Raw genomic sequence first — 21,675 nt, 5'->3', positions numbered from 1 at the left:
TGAGCTTCCCTTTGTGGGTAACCCGACCTTTCTCTCTGGCTGCCCTTAAGATTTTTTCCTTCATTTCAACTTTGGTGAATCTGGCAATTATGTGTCTTGGAGTTGCTCTTCTCGAGGAGTATCTTTGTGGCGTTCTCTGTATTTCCTGAATTTGAATGTTGGCCTGCCCTACTAGGTTGGGGAAGTTCTCCTGGATGATATCCTGAAGAGTGTTTTCCAACTTGGTTCCATTTTCCCCCTCACTTTCAGGCACCCCAATCAGATGTAGATTTGGTCTTTTTACATAATCCCATACTTCTTGCAGGCTTTGTTCATTTCTTTTTCTTCTTTTTTTCTTTTGGTTTCTCTTCTCGCTTCATTTCGTTCATTTGATCCTCAATCGCTGATACTCTTTCTTCCAGTTGATCGAGTCGGTTACTGAAGCTTGTGCATTTGTCACGTATTTCTCGTGTCATGGTTTTCATCTCTTTCATTTCATTCATGACCTTCTCTGCATTAATTACTCTAGCCATCAATTCTTCCACCTTTTTTTCAAGATTTTTAGTTTCTTTGCGCTGGGTACATAATTCCTCCTTTAGCTCTGAGAAATTTGATGGACTGAAGCCTTCTTCTCTCATCTCATCAAAGTCATTCTCCATCAAGCTTTGATCCGTTGCTGGCGATGAGCTGCGCTCCTTTGCCGGGGGAGATGCGCTCTTATTTTTTGAATTTCCAGCTTTTCTGCCCTGCTTTTTCCCCATCTTTGTGGTTTTATCTGCCTCTGGTCTTTGATGATGATGGTGACGTACTGATGGGGTTTTGGTGTAGGTGTCCTTCCTGTTTGATAGTTTTCCTTCTAACAGTCAGGACCCTCAGCTGTAGGTCTGTTGGAGATTGCTTGAGGTCCACTCCAGACCCTGTTTACCTGGGTGTCAGCCGCAGAGGCTGCAGAAGATAGAATATTGCTGAACAGCGAGTGTACCTGTCTGATTCTTGCTTTGGAGGCTTCCTCTCAGGGGTGTACTCCACCCTGTGAGGTGTGGTGTGTCAGACTGCCCCTAGTGGGGGATGTCTCCCAGTTAGGCTACTCAGGGGTCAGGGACCCACTTGAGCAGGCAGTCTGTCCCTTCTCAGATCTCAACCTCCGTGTTGGGAGATCCACTGCTCTCTTCAAAGCTGTCAGACAGAGTCGTTTGTGTCTGCAGAGGTTTCTGCTGCTTTTGTTGTTGTTTACTGTGTCCTGTCCCCAGAGGTGGAGTCTACAGAGACAGGCAGGTTTCCTTGAGCTGTTGTGAGCTCCACCCAGTTCGAGCTTCCCAGAGGCTTTGTTTACCTACTTAAGCCTCAGCAATGGCGGGCGCTCCTCCCCCAGCCTCGCTGCTGCCTTGCCGCCAGATCCCAGACTGCTGTGCTAGCAATGAGGGAGGCTGCATGGGCAGGGGACCCTCCCGGCAAGGTGTTGGATATAATGTCCTGGTGTGCCTGTTTGCGTAAAGTGCAGTATTGGGGTGGGAGTTACCCGATTTTCCAGGTGTTGTGTGTCTCAGTTCCCCTGGCTAGGAAAAGGGATTCCATTTCCCATTTCCCCTTGCACTTCCCAGGTGAGGCAATGCCTCTCCCTGCTTCAGCTCTCGCTGGTGGGGCTGCAGCAGCTGACCAGCACCGATTGTCCAGCACTCCCTAGTGAGATGAACCCAGTACCTCAGTTGAAAATGCAGAAATCACCAGTCTTCTGTGTTGCTCGCGCTAGGAGTTGGAGACTGGAGCTGTTCCTATTCGGGCATCTTCCAGAATAGAATTCTTAAGTTCATAAAGCAACTAAGTATTAGATATAATGGCATAAGGGAAGAAGTGAAACGTAGTCCCTTTTGTTCCCTGGCCATCATCAGACTTGTAGTTTGGTGGAAGTAACAGTGTGATCTATTGAGAGGTAGAGTAGCCTCATGAAGTTTTGTATTCAGAGAAAAGCAAGCCTAAAACTTAGCATACCATGTAACTAGATATGTTGCCTTATGGAAATTATTTAATACCTTTCAGACTTGTTTCCTTTATCTGTAAAATGGAGATAAAAATATTCTATTGGTTGAATTTATTTTGGCTGGAAGTAATAGAAAACTCAAGTAATTGTGGCTTAATAATAAATTCTTTAATTCTCTCTCATGACATGAAATCTGGCAATCTGTAGCTCCAGGGTTGGTTCAGCAGCTCAATGATATCAAAGGCCTACTTTGGTGTTTCTCTGATTTAATTGGAATATTTCCCATAAACTAAATAAGGCTGTATTTCTCTAGTCCTCACGTCCTCCAGTCAGCTAACTAAACAGAATGAACATATTAGAAATTCCGTCATTTAACCATGAAAGTCAACTCCACTGCCACTTCATCACCAGCAGACTTCCCCTTACTTCTTATTAGCAAGAACTTGGTCACATGCCCTTATCTAGACAAATCACTGGGAAAAAGGATGAAAATTCCATTACTATTATTATAGATATGTGGTTCTCAAAGTAGAGTCCTCAGATGATTCTGGCAAGCTCGTTTAAATACAGACTACTGGGTTCTACCCCCAGAATTTCTAATTTAGCATGTTGGGTGGTACCAGATAATTTTCATATATAATATGTTTCCTGCTGATGTTAATGGTGCTAGTCTGAGGACCACCGTTTGAGAACCGTTGATTGAGACCAAGAGTGATTTATGCAAACAAGTCAAGGTTCTTCTAATTGAAAGTGAATGTGTGGGAGGTGGAGGGTGTATCACTCAGGATAGAGCAGAAAGACAAAATCTGTATGGTGCCTGCCCCCAGGATGGAGGATGGGGAGTGCACAGCCGCTACCATTCTACGAGCTGAAATTGACCGAAACATACCTGGAAGTTGCAAGCCTTCAAATAGACTCCAGAGTCCTAAAATTGTTCTATCAGGCAGATTCTACCAGTGTAATTATAGTCTAGGTTGGGAGAGAGACTCCTGGTGCTGACTACTCTGCTATGTTCCCAGAATCCTTAGAGGTATCTTTCATACATAGTTCATAAGGTAACATTGATATCTTTTTAATTTACCTTCTTGACAACAATAAATACCCATATCAATCGCTTTGGGAAAAACAACAACTTTGATCTGGCACTAATAGAAGAGAGGTAAGGAAGGTGCCCTTTAGACAGAGGAGCCTTCCAAAGGAAAACACACACACTGTCAAAGTAGCATGATTTCTTCAGCCAATACATCCATCTCACAATATGCCGTAGGACTGACATAAAAAGAGGCCTAAGGGACATCTGTGGATTTTGTCTCACCAGAATTCAGTTCCTGTTCTAATAAGGGCATTCCAATAGTTTCTGAGGAACAACCCCTTCTAAATTCTCAGTTTAAGATATCTCAAGTAGTGCTGATTTTACCTCTTGCTCTAGGGGTGGACTGGTAACCAGATATGATCACAGTAACTACTTCAGGACTCAGCATGTAACCAAATCAAGATGAATGAAGCTCAAATCCCGTTTTTGGTTTGTTTATTTTTGTTTTTCTGGGTTTTTTGGTGTTTTTTTTTTTTTTTTTGAGGTGGAGTCTTGCTCTGTTGCCCAGTCTGGAGTGCAGTGGCATGATCTCAGCCCACTGCAGTCTCCGCCTCCCAGGGTCAAGCAATTCTCCTACCTCAGCCTCCCAGGGTGCCCGCCACCACACCTGGCTAATTTTTGTATTTTTGCAATAGATTTGTGCCAATACTATTGGTAAGAATCTCTCCCTTTGACAGATTTAAAATGATGTCTGCCTAGAACATCTGGAAGCCATTACATGAAGAGGTTCTGGCTTATAGGAGTGGTAATATGATGACGAGCAGAGTGGAGATACAGAGGGAGCCTAAATCCTGATAATATTGCTTCGTTGCATGGATCCCATAGAGTCTAGAGCCCCTGGACTTGTACATTTTGTGAGTCAATATGTTTCTTTTGGGAGAGGAGAGGTAAGCAGGGTTACGGTGTCACTTACAACAGAGGGCCCAGTGTCAAAAGGTGCATCAGCACCTGCTTACTATTCAAGTACTCAGCCCCGGCCCTTCCTCATGCACCTGCTCCTTACCCTATGCCGACCTTCTTTCCATTCTCCCAGATCTGTATTCCCTGACCACTCCTCCAACCTTTGTCCTTGACTCCTTCCTTTGGTTTTGATGTGCAGAAACATTTTTTGGTCTCTGATTTGGTTCTAATTTAAAAATAAATGCATCTGGCTATCCTGCCTCAGGGCAAATTTAGAAATATTTCTTTCAGTTCAATAGAGTCCTATGGTTACCCTTTTATTGGCACTAATCTTATCTCACATACCGTACTCTGTGGGTAGGACCAGATGTAGGGTAAAAATCTATATGCCGGTCTTTTACTGGTTTCTTACAGATTTAAAATTAGAATGTTGGCTTTATACTTTTCTCTCTTTTGAATATAAGTATTACAGCTACACATTTGTTTCTAGGCACTACCTTAACTGGTTCCCACAGATTGTAACCTGTTGTTTAATAATATCATTCAGTCCAAAATATTTTACATTTTCCTTATAGTTTAATTCATTGACTTTTGGAATTTGTGTAATTTCCAAATATTTGTACCTTTTCTAAGTATCTTATTTTGATTTGATATCTATTTAATTCTGTTGGGACCAGAAAACATACTCTGTAAGATTTCAAGCTTTTGAATTTTGGGGGGATTGTTTTATGAATGAGGATTTGTTCTATCTTGGTCAACATTCCATGCACACTTGTAAAAAATGTTTATACTACAGTGATTTGGTATAATGTCCAAGAAATGCCAATTAGTATTGTTCATATCTTCTATATTGGTGACTTTTTGGTGTATCAGTTACTGAAATAGAGGTTAAAATCTCTAGATTTGTGTTTTTTCCTTTTGGTTATTTTATTATTGTTTCATGTGTTTTGAAGTTTTGCCATTAAAAATTATATATCAATTGCTGGATCAAATTGTAGTTTTATTTTTAGTTCCAGTGTTTTTCATAGAGGTTGCTCTAATTTACATTCCCATCAACAGTGTATAAGTGTTCCTTTTCTCTGAATCCTTGCCAACATTTGTTAATTTTTGTCTTTTTAATAATAGCCATTCTGATTGTTGTCAAATGATATCTTGTGGTTTAATTTGAATTTCTCTGATTAATAATCTTGAACATTTTTTCATATAATTTTGGTCATTTGTATGTCTACTTTTGAAAAATGTTTATTCATATCTTTTGCCTACTTATTAATGAGATTGTTTGATTTGTTGTTGGGTAAATTTTATATTTGTGTTCCTGGTAAATTCTGGATATTAGTTTCCTGTCAGATCCATGGCTGGCATATGTTTTCTTCCGTTATGCAGACTGTCTCTTCATTCTGTTGTGCCCAAAGGAAAAAAGTCATTATATCAAAAACCTACCTGCAATCATCTTTTAATTTAAGTACGGTTCGCAATAGTGATAATAGGGAATCAAACTAACTCTTCATCAACAGGTGATTAGATAAAGAAAATGTGTTAGATATACACAATGGAATACTATTCAGCCATAAAAAATGAAGTCATGTCTTTTGCAGGAACATAGATAAAACTGGAGGCCATTGTCCTAAGTTAAACAAGTCAGACACAGAAAGACAAATACCACATGTTCTCATTTATAAGTGGGAGCTAAATAATGTATACACATGAATATACAATGTGAAATGATAGAAAATGGAGACTCTGAAGGTGTGGGGGTGGGAGGGGAGGTAGATGATGAGAAATTACTTAATGAGTACATGTAAGTCCCGTGATGGACACACTAGAAGCCCTGACTTCTCCACTATGCAATATAGCCAGTTAACAAAGTTATACTTGTACCCTATAAATTTATACAAAGAAAAATTTCAAACCTATATATTTAAGAGTGTTACATCTTCTTGGCCAATTGATTCTTTTTATGAAATGACATTTTTATCTTTGCACATTTTCTTTATCTTGAAGCCTATTTTTTTTTCTGAAACCTATATAGCTATTCTAGTTTTCTTGTCATTCATGTCTACATGGAATATCTTTCCCCATACTTCTATTTTAACCTGTTTGTGCTTTTGTATCTAAAATACATCATTTGTATACAGCAAAAATTGGGTATTGCTTTTTTCTAGTCTGATAATCTTTGCCTTTAAGTGTTTAATAAATATACATTTATTATAAATATTGATATGGTTGCGTTTGGGTCTACTATTTTGCAGGTTTTTTGTTTTACTTGTCTTTTTATACTGTAGATCCAGTATTATCCAATGCCTTATGAGATTCTGTAGTCTGGCTTGTGGAATCATGCACTGTTCCTCTTCCTGTGTAAGCACCAGGCTCTACTACTTCTAATATATTTTGGCGATCTTTCTCCAGCTTTGGATAATTTAATCATATTTATTTTCTGATTAGCACTTTGCTGATTACCTGACTGGTATTCTCTGCAGAACATCAAAATTGCCTCTCTGTTCAGCTATCTCCTCTCCAATACTCTGCTTTATAACCTCTGCTTGTCTTGGTCTTCCTATATTCCCATCGTTGTATCCTCAAACCAGGTAGTTCAATAGGCTCCTCATGGGTTTTCTTCCTTCTACCATGGCCTGCACCTCTCTTAAGGTAGTAAACTGGGATATTTGTAGCACTCTTCTCATTTGTTTTATGTCTCTTAGGGATCATTTTCTTAGTTACTTAATTTCCAGTATCTTCAAAACTCTTTTTTCGTGTGTGTGTATGTGTGTGTATATATATATGAAAACATATATGTATATGTATGCATTTGTTCCTATTTGTTTCAGATAAGACAACAAATTCAGTCCCTGCTACTTTACCTTGGTAGCAGAAATCTGTTCACTATTCAACTCAGTATGTTTTTCTTTACATTTTGAACATATTTTTAATAGTTTCTTCAAAGTCCTATGTATTCCCCCAAGTGTACAAGAGGCTGTATAGTATAATGATTAAATGTGTGTATTCGGGAGTCAAGTAGACCTTGGTTTAAATCCCCACTCTGTCACTTTCCAGATGTTTTACCATGGGTATATTATTTAAACATGTACGCCTCCATTTTCAGTAAAATTAGAGCAATTCAAATGATCTCAGAGGCATTCTGAAGATCAAATGGAGTTGTGAATATAAAGCACTTGTCAGAGAACCTGACACATAGTAAATTATTAATAGATGGAAGTTCAAAAATTCTTCCTATTTGATAGAGAAACTGTAGTAAGAATCATAGAATATTCTAAAATAGAATGTATGTCAGAATTAAATGGGGTGGTAGAACTGTTAAACACTATAGGAATTCAGAGAGAAGAAAGAGGACTTCTTGGTGGAATTAAGATTTGTGCTTGGATTTTAATTGTAAAACAATCACTTGCAGGGCGGGAAGCCTCAAATTCAATGGAGTATGGAATAGGTGGGTATGTAAAGCAACCACCCCAGGGAGTGCAAATGTTTTATGATGAAGAATTTTGAGAAATAAAGGCAAATTGATAGTCAAAGTGAGGTCAATTATTTATGCTTTGAATGCCCGATAGGAGATTTTTATAGTAAGAATCATTTGTAATTACTAGAGGAGCAGGATATTTTTAAAAATCATAGAATCACAGGATTTCCAGGCTTGGAGTAAATAAGATTTAGTTCCATGTTTTTAAAATCTTCAAGGTTCATAGCAGTCAAACTTCAATAGTTTTGTTCGTTGGTTATGAGGGATGACAGTAAGGAAGGAGTGCTGGGGAGGAAGATAAATTTGGTAGATAGAAACATGTATGTCATGTAAAGCTTTGGGCAGGATAAGTTTGAAATGAGACCTCTGAGATTTGCAAATCCATATTCAATAGTAAATACATTTCTGAATTTGTGTTAGAGGTTAACTTAGAGATATAGATCAGAGTTTCCAGAATAAAGGTGAGAGTTGAAATGTTAACAGATGGGTTCTTTTAGGAAGATTTTGAGCAGTTTGTTAGAGAAAAGACAGAAAGGCTTCAGAGATAAAATTAGATGGCCATAACCAGGAAGAAATGGGTTATTCTGTGCAAAGTCACTAAAGAAAGAGAGCTCTATTGCCATTACTATTCACATCACTGTTAATAGCAGGTACGTTTCAGATTAATACACAAAAACTAGTTACTAATAAGGACTTACAAAGAAGAAACAGCAATAATGACATCACCAGATATTTTGTGAGACAATCACTTGACTTTGCAGAGCTTGTTCATACCTTATTGGAGCTTGTTTGTAAGGCAGACAAAATTTGTATTTTTAAAATTGCCATTTGCCTAATGAAGAACCTGAGGTACAAAGAGGTTACTTAAACCTTCTAGCAGTCATTCAGCTGGTTAGCAGCAGAAGAAGCTATGAGCCCAAAGCTAAGATCTCCCGTATTCTGGAATATTAAAAGTAGCCGTTTTAGTTTTTTCTTGTGCTGCTAATAAAGACATACCTGAGACAGGGTAATTTAGAAAGGAAAGAGGTTTAATTGACTCACAGTTTTATATAGCTGGGGAGGCCTCACAATCATGGCAGAAGGTGAATGAGAAGCAAAGTCAAGTCTCACATGGTGAAGACAAGAGAGCTTGTGCAGGGAAACTCCCATTTATAAAACCATCAGATCTCATGGGACTTATTCACTACCACAATAACAATACGGGAAAACTGATCCCATGATTCTATTATCTCTACCTGGCCCTGCCCTTGATACATGGGGATTATTACACTGCAAGGTGAGATTTCTGCCCCTCATTCTGCCCTGACCCCTCCCAAATCTCATGTTCTCACATTTCAAAACCAATCATGCCTTTCCAACAGTCCCCCAAAGTCTTAACTCATTTCAGCATTAACTCAGAAGTCCGAAGTCCAGTCTCATCTGAGACAAGGCAAGTCTCTTCCACCTTATGAGTCTGTAAAATCCAAAGCAAGTTATTTACTTCCTAGATTCAGTGGGGGTACAGGTAGTAAGTAAATACACTAATATGGGAGAAATGGCCAAAACAAAGAGACTACAGGCCTCACGCAAGTCCAAAATCCAATGAGGCAGTAATTAAATCTTAAAGGTCCAAAATAATCTCCTTTAACTCCGTGTCTCACATCCAGGTCACACTGATGGAAGAAGTGGGTTCCCACAGCCTTGGACAACACCGCCACTGCGGCTTTGCAGGGTATACCCGTCTCCACTGGCTGCTTTCAAGGGCTGGCATTGAGTGTCTGCAACTTTTGCAGGTGTGCGGTGCAAGCTGTCAGTGGATCTACCATTCTGGGGTCTGGAGGATGGTGGCCCTCTTCTCACAGCTAGCGATACTAGGCAGTGCCTTAGTGGGGACTCTGTGTAGGGGCTCCAATCCCACATTTCCCTTCTATACTGCCCTAGCAGAGGTTCTCCATGAAGGCTCTGCCCCTGTAGCAAATTTCTGCTTGGACATCTAGGCATTTCCATACATCCTGTGCAATCTAGGCGGTGGTTCCCAAACCTAAATTCTTGACTTCTGGGCACTCACAGGCTCATCACCAAGTTGAAGCTGTTGAGGCTTACAGCTTGCGCCCTCTGAAACCATGGCCCAAAATAACCTTGGCCCCTTTTAGCCTGGGATAGAGCAGCTGGGATGCAGGGCACCAAGTGCCAAAGCTGCACACAGCAGAGAGGCCCTGGACTCACCCCAAAAATCCACTTTTCCCTCCTAGGCCTCCAGACCTGTGATGAGAGGAGCTGCTGGGAAGTTCTCTGACATGCCCCAGAAACATTTTCCTCATTCTCTTGGTGATTGGCATTTGACTCCTCATTACTTATGCAAATTTCTTCTGCCTGCTTGAATTTCTCCCCAGAAAATCGGGTCTTCTTTTCTACTGCACCATCAGCCTGCAAATTTTTCAAACTTTTATGCTCTGCTTCCTCTTGAACACTTTGCTGCTTAGAAACTTCTTCCACCAGATACCCTAAATCATCTCTCTCAAGTTCAAAGTTCCACAGATCTCTAGGGGAGGGGCAGAAATGCTGCCAGTCTCTTTGTATAGCAAGAGTGACCTTTAATCCAGTTCCCAAAAGTTCCTAATCTGCATCTGAGACCACCTCAGCCTGGACTTTATTGTCCATATCACTATCAGCATTTTGGCCAAAGCCCTTTAATCAGTCTCTAGGAAGTTTCAAACTTTCCTATATCTTCCTGTCTTCTGAGCACTCCAACTCTCTAGAAAGTTCCAAACTTTCCCACATTTTCCTATCTTCTTTTGAGCCCTCCAAACTGTTGCAACATCTGCCTGTTACCCAGTTCCAAAATCATTTCCACATTTCTGGGCATCTTTACAGTAGCACCCCACTCTCAGTACCAAAATCTGTATTAGTCAGGGTTCTCTAAAGGGACAGAACTAATAGAATAGATGAATGTATGAATGGGAGTTTATTCGGAGAATTGACTCACATAATCACAAGCTAAAGTCCCACAATAGGCCATCTGCAAGCTGAGGAGCCAGGAAGTCAGTCCAAGTCCCAAAACCTCAAAAGTAGGGAAGTTGACAGTGCAGCCTTCAGTCTGTGGCTAAAACCCTGAGAGTCCCTGGCAAATCGCTGGTGTAAGTCCAAGAGTCCAAAAGCTGAAGAACTTGGAGTCTGATATTTGAGGGCAGGAAGCATCCAGCACAGGAGAAAGATGGAGGCCAGAAAACTCAGGCCAGTCCTTCTAGATTCCTCTGCTTGCTTTTATCCTAGCTACTCTGGCAGCTGATATGGTGCCCACCCAGATTGAGGTTGGGTCTGCCTCTCCCAGTCTATTGACTCAAATGTTAATCTTTGGCAACACCCTCACAGACACACCCAGGAACAATACTTTGCTTCCTTCAATCCAATCAAATTGACACTTAATATTAACCGTCACACTAATAGAGGCCATAAATGCACAATCCTTTCATTTTACATGTAAGGAATTGAAGCCTGGAGACTTGGACTCTCTTGGAATGTGGGGATTTTAAGTTACAGAACAATAAGTATCACTTGCCTAATGAATGTCTGCCTGGATTTGTAGTTTTTAGATTGATCTCATTCAATCTTTGAAACAACAGCATTATAAGATAAGTAATTGCTGTGGTTTAGATGTGGTTTGTTCCCACCAAAATTCATGTTGATTTTGATGTCCAGTATGGAGTGTTAGGAGGTGGGGCCGAGTAGGAGGTGTTTGGGTCATGGAGGCATAGCCCTCATGTGCAGAGTAGTGTCCTCAAATGAGGGTGAATGAGTTCTCTCTCTCAGGAATCGATTAGCTCCCATGGAGTCTGGTTTATCAGTTTCTCTCTCGTTTCCTCTCTTGCCATGTGATGTCTTTGCCCATACCCACCGCTTCCCCCTTTTTTATTCTACCATGACTTGAAGCAGCCTGAGACCCCCACCAAATGCAGCTACATAATCTTGAACTTTTCAGTCACTAGAATCAAGAGCAAAATAAACCTTTTTTTCTTTATAAATTACTCAATCTCAGGTATTCTAACAACACAAAATGGACTAAGATAGTGATGTTATCATTTAAAAGCCAAAGAAAGTGAAGCTCAAAAAAGATAAATAACTTGCTCAAAGTCAAAGTCAGATAGCTGAGAAGTAACAGAACCAAAATTCAAACTCAAATATATCTAACTACAACGCTTTGTCTTGTTTTATGTGTTATCTTGACTCTTGACTTTCAGCAAAAATCTTCTTCCACTCTTTTAGCTGCCTACATAATCTGTGATTAGTGCTGGGTTTTTTTTCCCCTTGTTTGCTTGTTTCTGTTTTTATTTTTAGATATTGCATCAGTATGAGTTCTAACCTGAGCACAGTCTTTTTTCTGAATATGGAAAAGGGTCTCTCATAATAATTAGAAAATGCTGGCTAGCAATAAAAAGCAACTCCAAACAGTAATGGCTCAATAAAATAGAAATATATTTCTTCTCCTTGAAGAGGTCCTTTACATCCCTTGTAAGTTGGATTCCTAGGTATTTGATTCTCTTTGAAGCAATTGTGAATGGAAGTTCATTCCTGATTTGGCTCTCTGTTTGTCTGTTACTGGTGTATACGAATGCTTGTGATTTTTGCACATTAATTTTGTATCCTGAGACTTTGCTGAAGTTGCTTATCAGCTTAAGGAGATTTTGGGCTGAGACAATGGGATTTTCTAAATAGACAATCATGTCATCTGCAAAGAGGGACAATTTGACTTCTTCTTTTCCTAACTGAATACCCTTGATTTCTTTCTCTTGCCTGATTGCCCTAGCCAGAACTTCCAACACTATGTTGAATAGGAGTGGTGAGAGAGGGCATCCCTGTCTTGTGCCAGTTTTCAAAGGGAATTTTTCCAGTTTTTGCCCATTCAGTATGATATTGGCTGTGGGTTTGTCATAAATAGCTCTTATGATTTTGAGGTACGTTCCATCAATACCAAATTTATTGAGTGTTTTTAGCATGAAGGGCTGTTGAATTTTGTCAAAAGCCTTTTCTGCATCTATTGAGATAATCATGTGGTTCTTGTCTTTGGTTCTGTTTATATGCTGGATTATGTTTATTGATTTGCGAATGTTGAACCAGCCTTGCATCCCAGGGATGAAGCCCACTTGATCATGGTGGATAAGCTTTTTGATATGCTGCTGAATCCGGTTTGCCAGTATTTTATTGATGAGTTGTTGGGTGCTGACGAGTTGATGGGTGCAGCACAACAACATGGCACAAGTATACATATGTAACAAACCTGCACGTTATGCACATGTACCCTAGAACTTAAAGTATAATAATAAAAAAAAAGAAATATATTTCTTACTCATCTAAATAGCCCATGACAGTTTCAGGTCTGTGGAAGGGCCCTGGTCTACATAGCCTTGCAGGAAGCCAGGCAGAAAAATGTTCTACTATTTTCAATACGTGATTTCCAAGGTTTTCCTGGAAATTGTCCTATAGTGAGCAGGTAAACATATTCTGGAGGATCGTATTAGGCATTTTTATGAACCATCTTGAAATTATGCCACTTCTAACTCTGTAACTAGAGTTCAGTCACATGGCCTTACATATCTCCAAAGGACGCATGCTCCAGGCACATCCCTAAGAACCCCAAAAAAAAAACAAGAGATAGAAGAACTAGCCTGTTTCTACCACAGGGTCTTTGCATGTTATGTTCAGTACAATACTGGCATTCAGCAAATAGTAGAAAATAAGCAGATTTGTGTTTGCTGTACTTGTGACAATTTATGGTACTGATTCTTCTTCTTTAAACTTATGTGAAGTTTTTTGGTGACCAAGGGAATCCAAGTCTTTATGAGGCAGGTATTATAGGTTTAAAGATTCTATTCCTGAATGCTTAACAAGGTTACACTTGTCTCAAAATCCAAATGAATATTTTTAGAGATCCAGAAAAAAATCTCTTAGTCTGAGCCAGTTTCCTGATTGCAAGTTTACATTATTATATATATTTTTTTATTTTCAGAATCCACTTATTCTGTCTTCTGTTTTATAGCAGTAATATTTAGTCCAAAGATAATATCCAGACTGTGCTTAAGAGTCTTTTTTTCACAGTCACATGATTTTATAATTCTCAACCTACAGATGAGAAAACAAAGACTTGCGAGATCTAAATAATTAGTAGTGCATTACTGAGCAGGAATTTGAAGTCATGTTTGTCTCTAAAGTCTATATTTATAACAACAGTTTATTTTTCTTTTATATTCTATTTGCCCCTTAGACTCTATGTATCTGGAGGGCAGAGACCTTACGTCTGTCTCTGTATCAGAGGATATGATACAGTGCTTAGTACATGGGGCAAATGTATTAGCACATGGGGGGTGCTCAATAAACTTTTGTTGAATGAGTGAAAATATCAGAAGTTTTTCTCATGACTCAATATCACCCTAAAAACTCTTAGAAAAGATGTAATCCATCCACAACCTGAGCCACTACTTCACTGCAAGCTTTAACTGTTAGTATGAAATACGAAAGTACCTCTTTGAAAATAAGCTTTGAGAAAACCTTTATTGGTTTTATAAATTTTGAAATTGCAAATCTAATAGGAAAGCGATTAGATGGAGGAAGAGATCCATCCAGTTCAAGAGATGGATTTTACAGGAATTCCAGGATTTGTTTGCAAATTGCTTTCTATAGAAAGTTTACCATATGCCCCAAATAGGATTAAATGTATTGCTTATGATACATTTTATGAAAACAAACCTTGGGTATTCATCTGTTTCTTATTGTAAATGGAAAATTCATGGTACAGGTAGAGCTTTTCATTGCAACAATTATAACAATTGTTATAATTATTATAATCATGATTAAAATTTCTCCTTATCACACCATTGCAATTATAACTTTTTTGTTACCTCTTTTGCCCACTTAAAATATCTAAAGATTAGAGGTAGAAGCAAAGTATTAAATAGAAACTGCATGATGTCTTTTAGAGGAAAACAACATATAAATATAAAATTTATTTTTTGTTTAGTTTTATGAATTGACATTGTAGTTTTGTGATTTGCAAAAGCCAAGAAATCTTGGGGTATTTCGAATCTCCATTATAGCCTGCATTAATTTTTCCTTTCATTCAACCTACCAGTCATTTATTTTTTCATACATTCATTCCCACAGACTTGTATTGGGTATTTTCAAATTGCTTGTTACTCCCACTTATAGGTATCACTAGCAAGGTAAACCTACATAAAATGTTGTCCATTTTCTTGGAAAATTTGCATTTCAGTGATAGACAGAAAAAGGAAAGAATTGTGATAGAGCAAGATAAGTACTAAAATAGATGTGTGTGTACAGATACCGAGTCACTAGGGGAGGGAGCTGGTGATATTGGTGGTTGTTTGAAGCTTCAACTATTAGTATGAAAGACGAAACACAAACACACCGCACACATATATGTTTATAGTTCTTCCCTTTGATTCTGAGCTTCTGGATTTTCTGAGTCGTGTTTCATCCATTTTTGCATTGAACACAACACAAAAATCATCCTTGCACATATTTTTAACTCAACAGATATTTACAGAATTAAATAAATGTATTATCTTTGTGTAAATAATCCTTTCTTGATTTGTCAACAAGATATGATAGTTGTGACAAATATTGGTTCTAGCTAGTTCTGAACTACATTTCACCATTTGTAAGTGGTGTGACCCAAGCAATAAATATGTGAGTTATTGTGTTGCCAACATTTGGCTCTGAGGATACGGAAATGAATACTATGGGTCTCACTCAACAATCCCCCAGCTTCTCTTGTTTCCTTGTTCACATTTTCAGCTCTGTGCTGGATTAAACTGAGATTTAAATAAGATTTTAGGACTTTCTGTAGGAGGAAAGGTGACTTTTTGTTTGTTGGTTTCCTTTGGGATGGTTGACACATTGTGAGTGCAGCCAGGCTCGCTGTAATTTATCAGAATTCCTTGGATGAGAGTTGATTCCACAGTGAACTCAGAGAGACCCCATTCCCAGAGCTTCTGTCTTGTTTGTTTGCCTGTAGGGAGTGCTGACTGGGAGAAACAAATCTTTGTCTCTTAGGACAAAGGCAGCCACAACCTAGCTTGGGAAGAAACTATCATTTATAGTTTGTAAACTCCCCAAAGTGTTGCTGTAAAGCCTCCAAGTGTTTTCTGTATTTGGGTCTGTGATGGTTGCTTTATATACTACTGTGACTACCGACACAGAAGAAAGCCAGTTTTAGGAACACAGTGAAAATGTGAGCCCCTCTCAAGCACAATATGGTTGCATAAAAACATGAATTTTCTGGCTTTAACTATAGACCTTGCACAGAGAACAGAAATTTGCAACCTAGGTACCAACATGTGATATGACCTGGTGATTTCCAGCGAGTTTCTGGAATCGTCTGTGAAAAGTACAGTTCTCAGGCAAAATGAGCTTCTCCACTACTTTTCTCATTTAAAACTTTAGATTGAGGTATGGCAATCTACATGGTGACTGGAAATTTATTTTCTGGGAATTTATAATAAACACACACACAGTCTGACTGCAATATCTGAAGATCCTATACAAATATTAGGCCCTGGGGACTGAGGGCATTTAGAAGTCTAAGGGATGATGTATGTGAAAAGATTTTATGGGCTGAACAATATGTGCTACAGAGGAAGAAGGTGGTATTTGAATTGGCGTCGCACAGTATGAGAAACTACACCTTTTCTCTCTTTACTTGGCCAGAATGCCTTGAGATCAGAGTATCCAGTTTCAAACTAAATTAACAGCCTGGTGCACAACACAGGACTTGTCAAGATAATAGAACCAGTGGAAGCTGAATGCCCCTGAACTGATGCCTCTAACAGGGTCCTGTTAAAAGAAATTGCAAAGTACATTGTATTCATTATAGGTTAGATTCCAATGGTTTAATAATTAAATTTATGTTCATATGAGTCCCATATTTCAGATATTTCCAAGAGAAGTCAAAGAAGATTCCCAGGCAGCAGTAGCTACATTCTAAGAAATAACTATTTGGAGAAATTCTGTAAGAATGAACTGAACCTGGTTGAACAATTGACAATTCTCTTTTCCGCAATGGTGTCAACCTCCTTCAGTGCAGAGTCAAGGCTTTGTGCTAGAAAATCTATACATGAACCAGGTATTTGGTGATTCTAAAAAGCCAGAGCCTAGAGAAAAACAAACAAATAAACAACAACAAAAAAAAGCCTAGGAGACTTCCTTTCCTCAAGAATGAATGAAGAATGAGAATCTCTGATGGACTAGCATAATCCATCCATAGTTTTAAAAGAAATAGAACAATAGTTCCCAAACTGTGTTCCCTACAACACTAGTTTTGCAAGATATTAAAGATATGTCCAGAAAAGGTAGTCATTAGCTAAATAAATTTGGGAAACCATGCATATTATCAATATTATCCAAAAGCTTTGCAGGACATATAATTATGACAAGTCTCTGGGACTGTCATTTAAAAAATCAGTTTAATAATATTTAATCCAGAGCTTCCTGAACTTATTTGTTCATAAACATTTTCAAAGGACACACAACAAAATCTGGAATTGCCAATTTAGAAATGTTTAATCCAAAAAAGTCATATATACCCAATACCAAAACTGTGCCAAACACCCTCAACTTAGTTCTTATTCAGAGACAACACAGCCTTTGAGTTAGGATTTTTTTGTGACCATAAGCTCTCATTCATTGTTCAGTACAAGAGAAAACATCCAAGAATGAAGCTTTCAATTCGTTTGAATTCTGGAAAACATAGGATTTGGTTCTTCCAGATGACTTTCGTTGTAGGTGACTGAACAGTTTTAATTGATATGTTGACATGATGAGCATGTTTTAGGCATTTCCTGAAAGGTTAGTGTCAAAAGAAATTAATATCCTGGTGGGCTTGTGTTTTTCTCTGAGGCAGATATTGATGAATGTTCAGAGGGAATCACTGAGTGCCACAACCATTCCCGCTGCGTTAACCTGCCAGGGTGGTACCACTGTGAGTGCAGAAGCGGTTTCCATGACGATGGGACCTATTCACTGTCCGGGGAGTCCTGTATTGGTAAGCAGCTTTCAGGCGTGCCCTCCAGCCACTCGGACCTTTGCAGGAGGTGCAGCTTGCTTTGGTACTCTGTTCAGCTCCCAGTGTTACGACCATTCATTGGTTAAACGCATCAGTTTTCAAGTTGTCTCCCTCTACAATTCAGGGATTAGGCCAGGGATCATGCAATGTGGTGTGCTAGAATTTTTATATAGAAACTGTGACAGAGGAACAAAGCCTGGGACTGTGTGTGATGGCTGTGTTCTAAGGAAAACCTTAGACTTCTTAATTATTTCTAAGGAAAACCGTGATGACTTACTGAAATTTTTGACAGTTTGAGAGGCAACTGTAGAGATGAGGAAATATTAAATAATACTGGATACTGGATTTAGAATAAGAAAGTTTAGTTTGAATCTCATCTCTTATACTGCAAATGTCACTATAGTCTCTCATCCTTCATCTGTGTATATGGTAAAAATGGGGTAACAATATACATATTATTAGGATTAAACAAGAATACCCCCTATTTAAAAACTGCAAGATTTGAATTGGTACACATATATGATATAGTTGCATTAACATTATTGTTGTTATTGCCACCACCATCATCTCTTGAAAAGTCTCCTTTATTGGTTGGGTCTCTCCTTGTGGTTCTGTTAAACACTGATCACGGGAAATTAGCAGATGGAATTATTCACCTTCAAGACCTTACAACTTTCATGAAAGCCAAACAACTGATCAAAAACATAACTGTTTCCATGAGAACCTTAGCCAATCCAATTCTTTCATGTTGTGTCACCTCTGTTGAATTCTTAATGCTGATTTGGACCAACCTAGGGGGCAAGCATTCTGACCTTGGGTTTCCAAAGTTCAGTTTGCTGAATTAGAAAGTGGGAATTTGATTTTGAAAATTTGTTTTCTCTGCTTAGGGTATGTGTGTGTGTGTGTGTGTGTGTGTGTGTATTTTTTTCCTAAAGGCTGCTGCTGAGAGTGTTTTTTCAACTTCTCCACTGATGTTGATGTAAAGCAAAGATGAATTACAGAACAATGGCCATGTGGCATGAATTATTCCCCAAAGTCTTGACATTAGTGTTGAGAGGCATGTAGTGTAGTTACTAAAAGCATAGACTTTTGGGCCAGATGTTGGCAGTCAAATTCCAGCTCTGCTGCTTCTGTTTACCATGGACAAATTTTTGTCTAGTCTTTACTTCACCTATTTTGTCTGTAAAATAGAAATAATGTTTATATCTCATTGAGTGTTGTAATAATTAATTGAATTAATATCAGTTAAATGTTCAAGAAATGTTAGCTGTTATTTTAAATGTCACAGCATATTCAGCATTCTACCCCATACTCTGTTCATATTTCTTTTCCTTTACATATTGCCAGGTACTTCTGTACATATGCAGCTCATTGTAAATCAATGTTATATGAATAGGAACAGCTCAAATGGCTATTGTTGAGGAATGAAGATAGAATATTAACATATGACATTAAGCACGGTGACTAAAAGAAAATTTTTATTTTTACAGATCATATTTGACATCATTAAAAGAAGAGACTCTTAGATTTTTTTAGTGCACAAAGGACCTTAGAGACCAGCTAGTTAAAACAATTTTATTTATGTATTCATTTATTCTAGTTTTAAGTTCAAGGGATTCATGTGCAGGTTTTTTCCATGGGTAAACCACACATTGCTGAGGCTTGGTGTACAGATAATCCTATCACCAAGGTAGTGAGCATAGTACACAATAGGTAGCCTTCCAAACCATACCCTTCCCCTTTCTTCCCTCCTTAGGCAGTCCTCAGGTGTCTTATCTTTGTGTCTATGTGTATTCAGTGTAGTTAACCAATTTTATAACTGTTTGGACCTGCCATGGGACGGCACACTTCTCTGCCTTTATGTACACTGTTCCTCTGGCTGGGATGAAACATGATGATTCACATATGAATTTCATTTTCCTAAATTTAACTCATGTTTCACCAAGTCCCCATGAAGTATTCTTTGATGCCTTCCAAAGACTTGTCACTCCTCTCTCCTGCTAATTCTAGACCTTTTTCCTGAGTGAATGTTTCAGTAGCTTCACTTATATATTTGCTCTCTAACTAGACTATGAGCTGCAAATGGGCTTTTTTCTTCTGTTTCTTCAGTGAGACCCTTTGCTGATGGTGGTTTGTTTAATAAATGTGAAAATGCAATCATATCATACGATCAATAAAGAAACTCAGTCTCAGAAGGGTGACACCTCGTTCCCCGCCACATAACTGGTTTGGTTACAAGTTGAGGATCAGACCTAGGTCAAGGGAGAATCTAGGAACAGTTTATGCCTCTTGTTTCAATCTTACCCGTACAGCCCTATCACCCTCATAAATGTCCCTGGCACTTGCCCTGGTTCTCATTTCTCTCTAACATGCTGCGTGGCTTGCCTGAAGGAGGAGGTGAAATTCCTGCACTCTCAAGGAGCCTCTTTCTTCATCTACAAACTGATCCCTGTTTTGCAAAGGAAAACCTCAGTGAACTGGACTCCTTGGAGTTGGAGTTGTTTGGACTAGTGGCATTTTTAATTTGAGTAATAGTCTGAATTTCTTTCATTTCCACGTTTTTGGGAAAATATTTGTAAATGATCCTTCATAAGGACAGAAATCTGACCCTCACTTAGTATTTCTGCGGTAGTTGGGAATACTCTGTTGGTTCAGAATATTTCTTGGACAAAAAAAAAGGTAAGTCAGATAGTGATACTTTCTTATTATGGCCTTCTAATGCCTTCCCAATGAAGGTAAAATAAATTTCTAACTTTATATGACCTTCATGGTTTTAGACGATATTGTTCCTGCCTGCTTCTTGGACTCATTTGCTGTATATATATAAGTCTTTTTGATCTTTTCATGCCTTGAACATGACAAAAAGCTCATTCCAGTTTCAGGGCCTTTGCCTTTACTGCTCTCTCTGTCTGGAGCTCTCAACACCTCTCTTGTTGTATGTGCTGTGTTATTTAGGTCTCAGACAAATGTTACTTCTTCATGGAGACCCTCCGTGACTTTTCTCTGAAATAATCCTTCCCTACACTTTGTTATAATGCTCTCTTTTATATCTTTTTTAGCATTTTTATTCACATGCACATGTGTGTAATATTCTCTTGCCACAAGTGTACAAGTTGTTTGAGGGCAGAGACCTTGTTTGCCTTTTACTACTCTACTCGCAGCCCCTAAGATAATACAGTCAAAGAGAAGGCATTCAGTGCACATGTGTCAAATGATTGAAGGCATGGACATTCAAAACTGTATCAAGTCAGATTTATTTTCTATTTTGTTTAATATAACTAGTTGTGTTGTGTAGATTGTGGTGCATGACATAAGATGTTAAATATCACAAAACCATATGAGTCTTTTATTTAAAAAAAAAAAGTTTATTGAGAAAAGCCATCATACCAGCATTGCTTTGGGTCTTCTGGGAATATGGTTATGAACAAGTTAAGATGTCTGTTCTTGAGGGATTAATAACCTGACACATTCTGGATCATAATAACGTAGCTTAATGGCACTGAAAATGAGCACATCTGAATAAACCCTAAATAATATCAACCACTAATGCTTACATTTAAAAGAAATATCAGCATCTAAAATAACTCTTACAATTTTTTTAAAAGTGGTTTGCAACATGTACTCAGCTATGTTTTTTTCTTCAGACAATGGCATATGTTATCATCTAAAATGTATCAGTTGAGGCTTTTAGAAGAATAGTCTCATGTCACTCTATGTCACTTTTTGTCAGATGAGGATAATAGCACCTTCACTACTGATTTTATCCATTACTGTAAGCCTTGAATAATATTGATATCATAAAGAACGGCATGCTTGCAAGATTTATTTTGAGAAAAAAATGTTTAAGATATGCCTTTTTCTCTTAAAATGTAACATATGATTGAAGAAATGACCAGTCCTAGTATTGCAGAGGTAGACAGAATCACTATTCTTGAAGAGCTTGTCAGAGTTAGTCTCTTCTGTCTCTCTCTGTCTTTGTCTGTCTCTTTTTAGCTTGTGTATCTTTATAATGCCAGGAGAAAATAGTACACAAAAATTTGTAAATTAATATTTGTGGAAGAAGATGATGACAGTGATTTGTTGGTACTGTAGGGTACAATGCACTCTGTGCTTTGATGTACTGGTAGGAGTCAGTGATTCTCAGTTTTAATATAGAAGTTGTGAGCAATTGCTCTTTTATCTAGGCATAGTTATCTGTG

At 38.4% G+C, this 21,675-nt stretch overlaps 1 protein-coding gene across 3 annotated transcripts in view; it reads left to right on the top strand.

Moving 5' to 3' along the window:
- LOC105487015 (neural EGFL like 1) overlaps positions 1-21,675 on the top strand; it is a 934,667-nt gene that overhangs the window by 871,770 nt on the left and 41,222 nt on the right. For 2 of the 3 annotated variants that reach the window (XM_071074963.1, XM_011750278.3), the window contains one exon: positions 17,315-17,455. The exons of the other annotated variant lie outside the window; for it this stretch is intronic. In XM_071074963.1, coding sequence (XP_070931064.1) covers positions 17,315-17,455 — 141 coding nt within the window. The remainder of the gene's footprint in view (positions 1-17,314; positions 17,456-21,675) is intronic. 3 annotated transcript variants of the gene reach the window in all.

Source organism: Macaca nemestrina, chromosome 12 (genome assembly GCF_043159975.1).
Source record: "Macaca nemestrina isolate mMacNem1 chromosome 12, mMacNem.hap1, whole genome shotgun sequence".
NCBI lineage: Eukaryota > Metazoa > Chordata > Mammalia > Primates > Cercopithecidae > Macaca > Macaca nemestrina.
The sequence above is the reverse complement of the archived record's forward strand: the minus strand, read 5'-3'. Positions and strand labels throughout refer to the sequence as shown.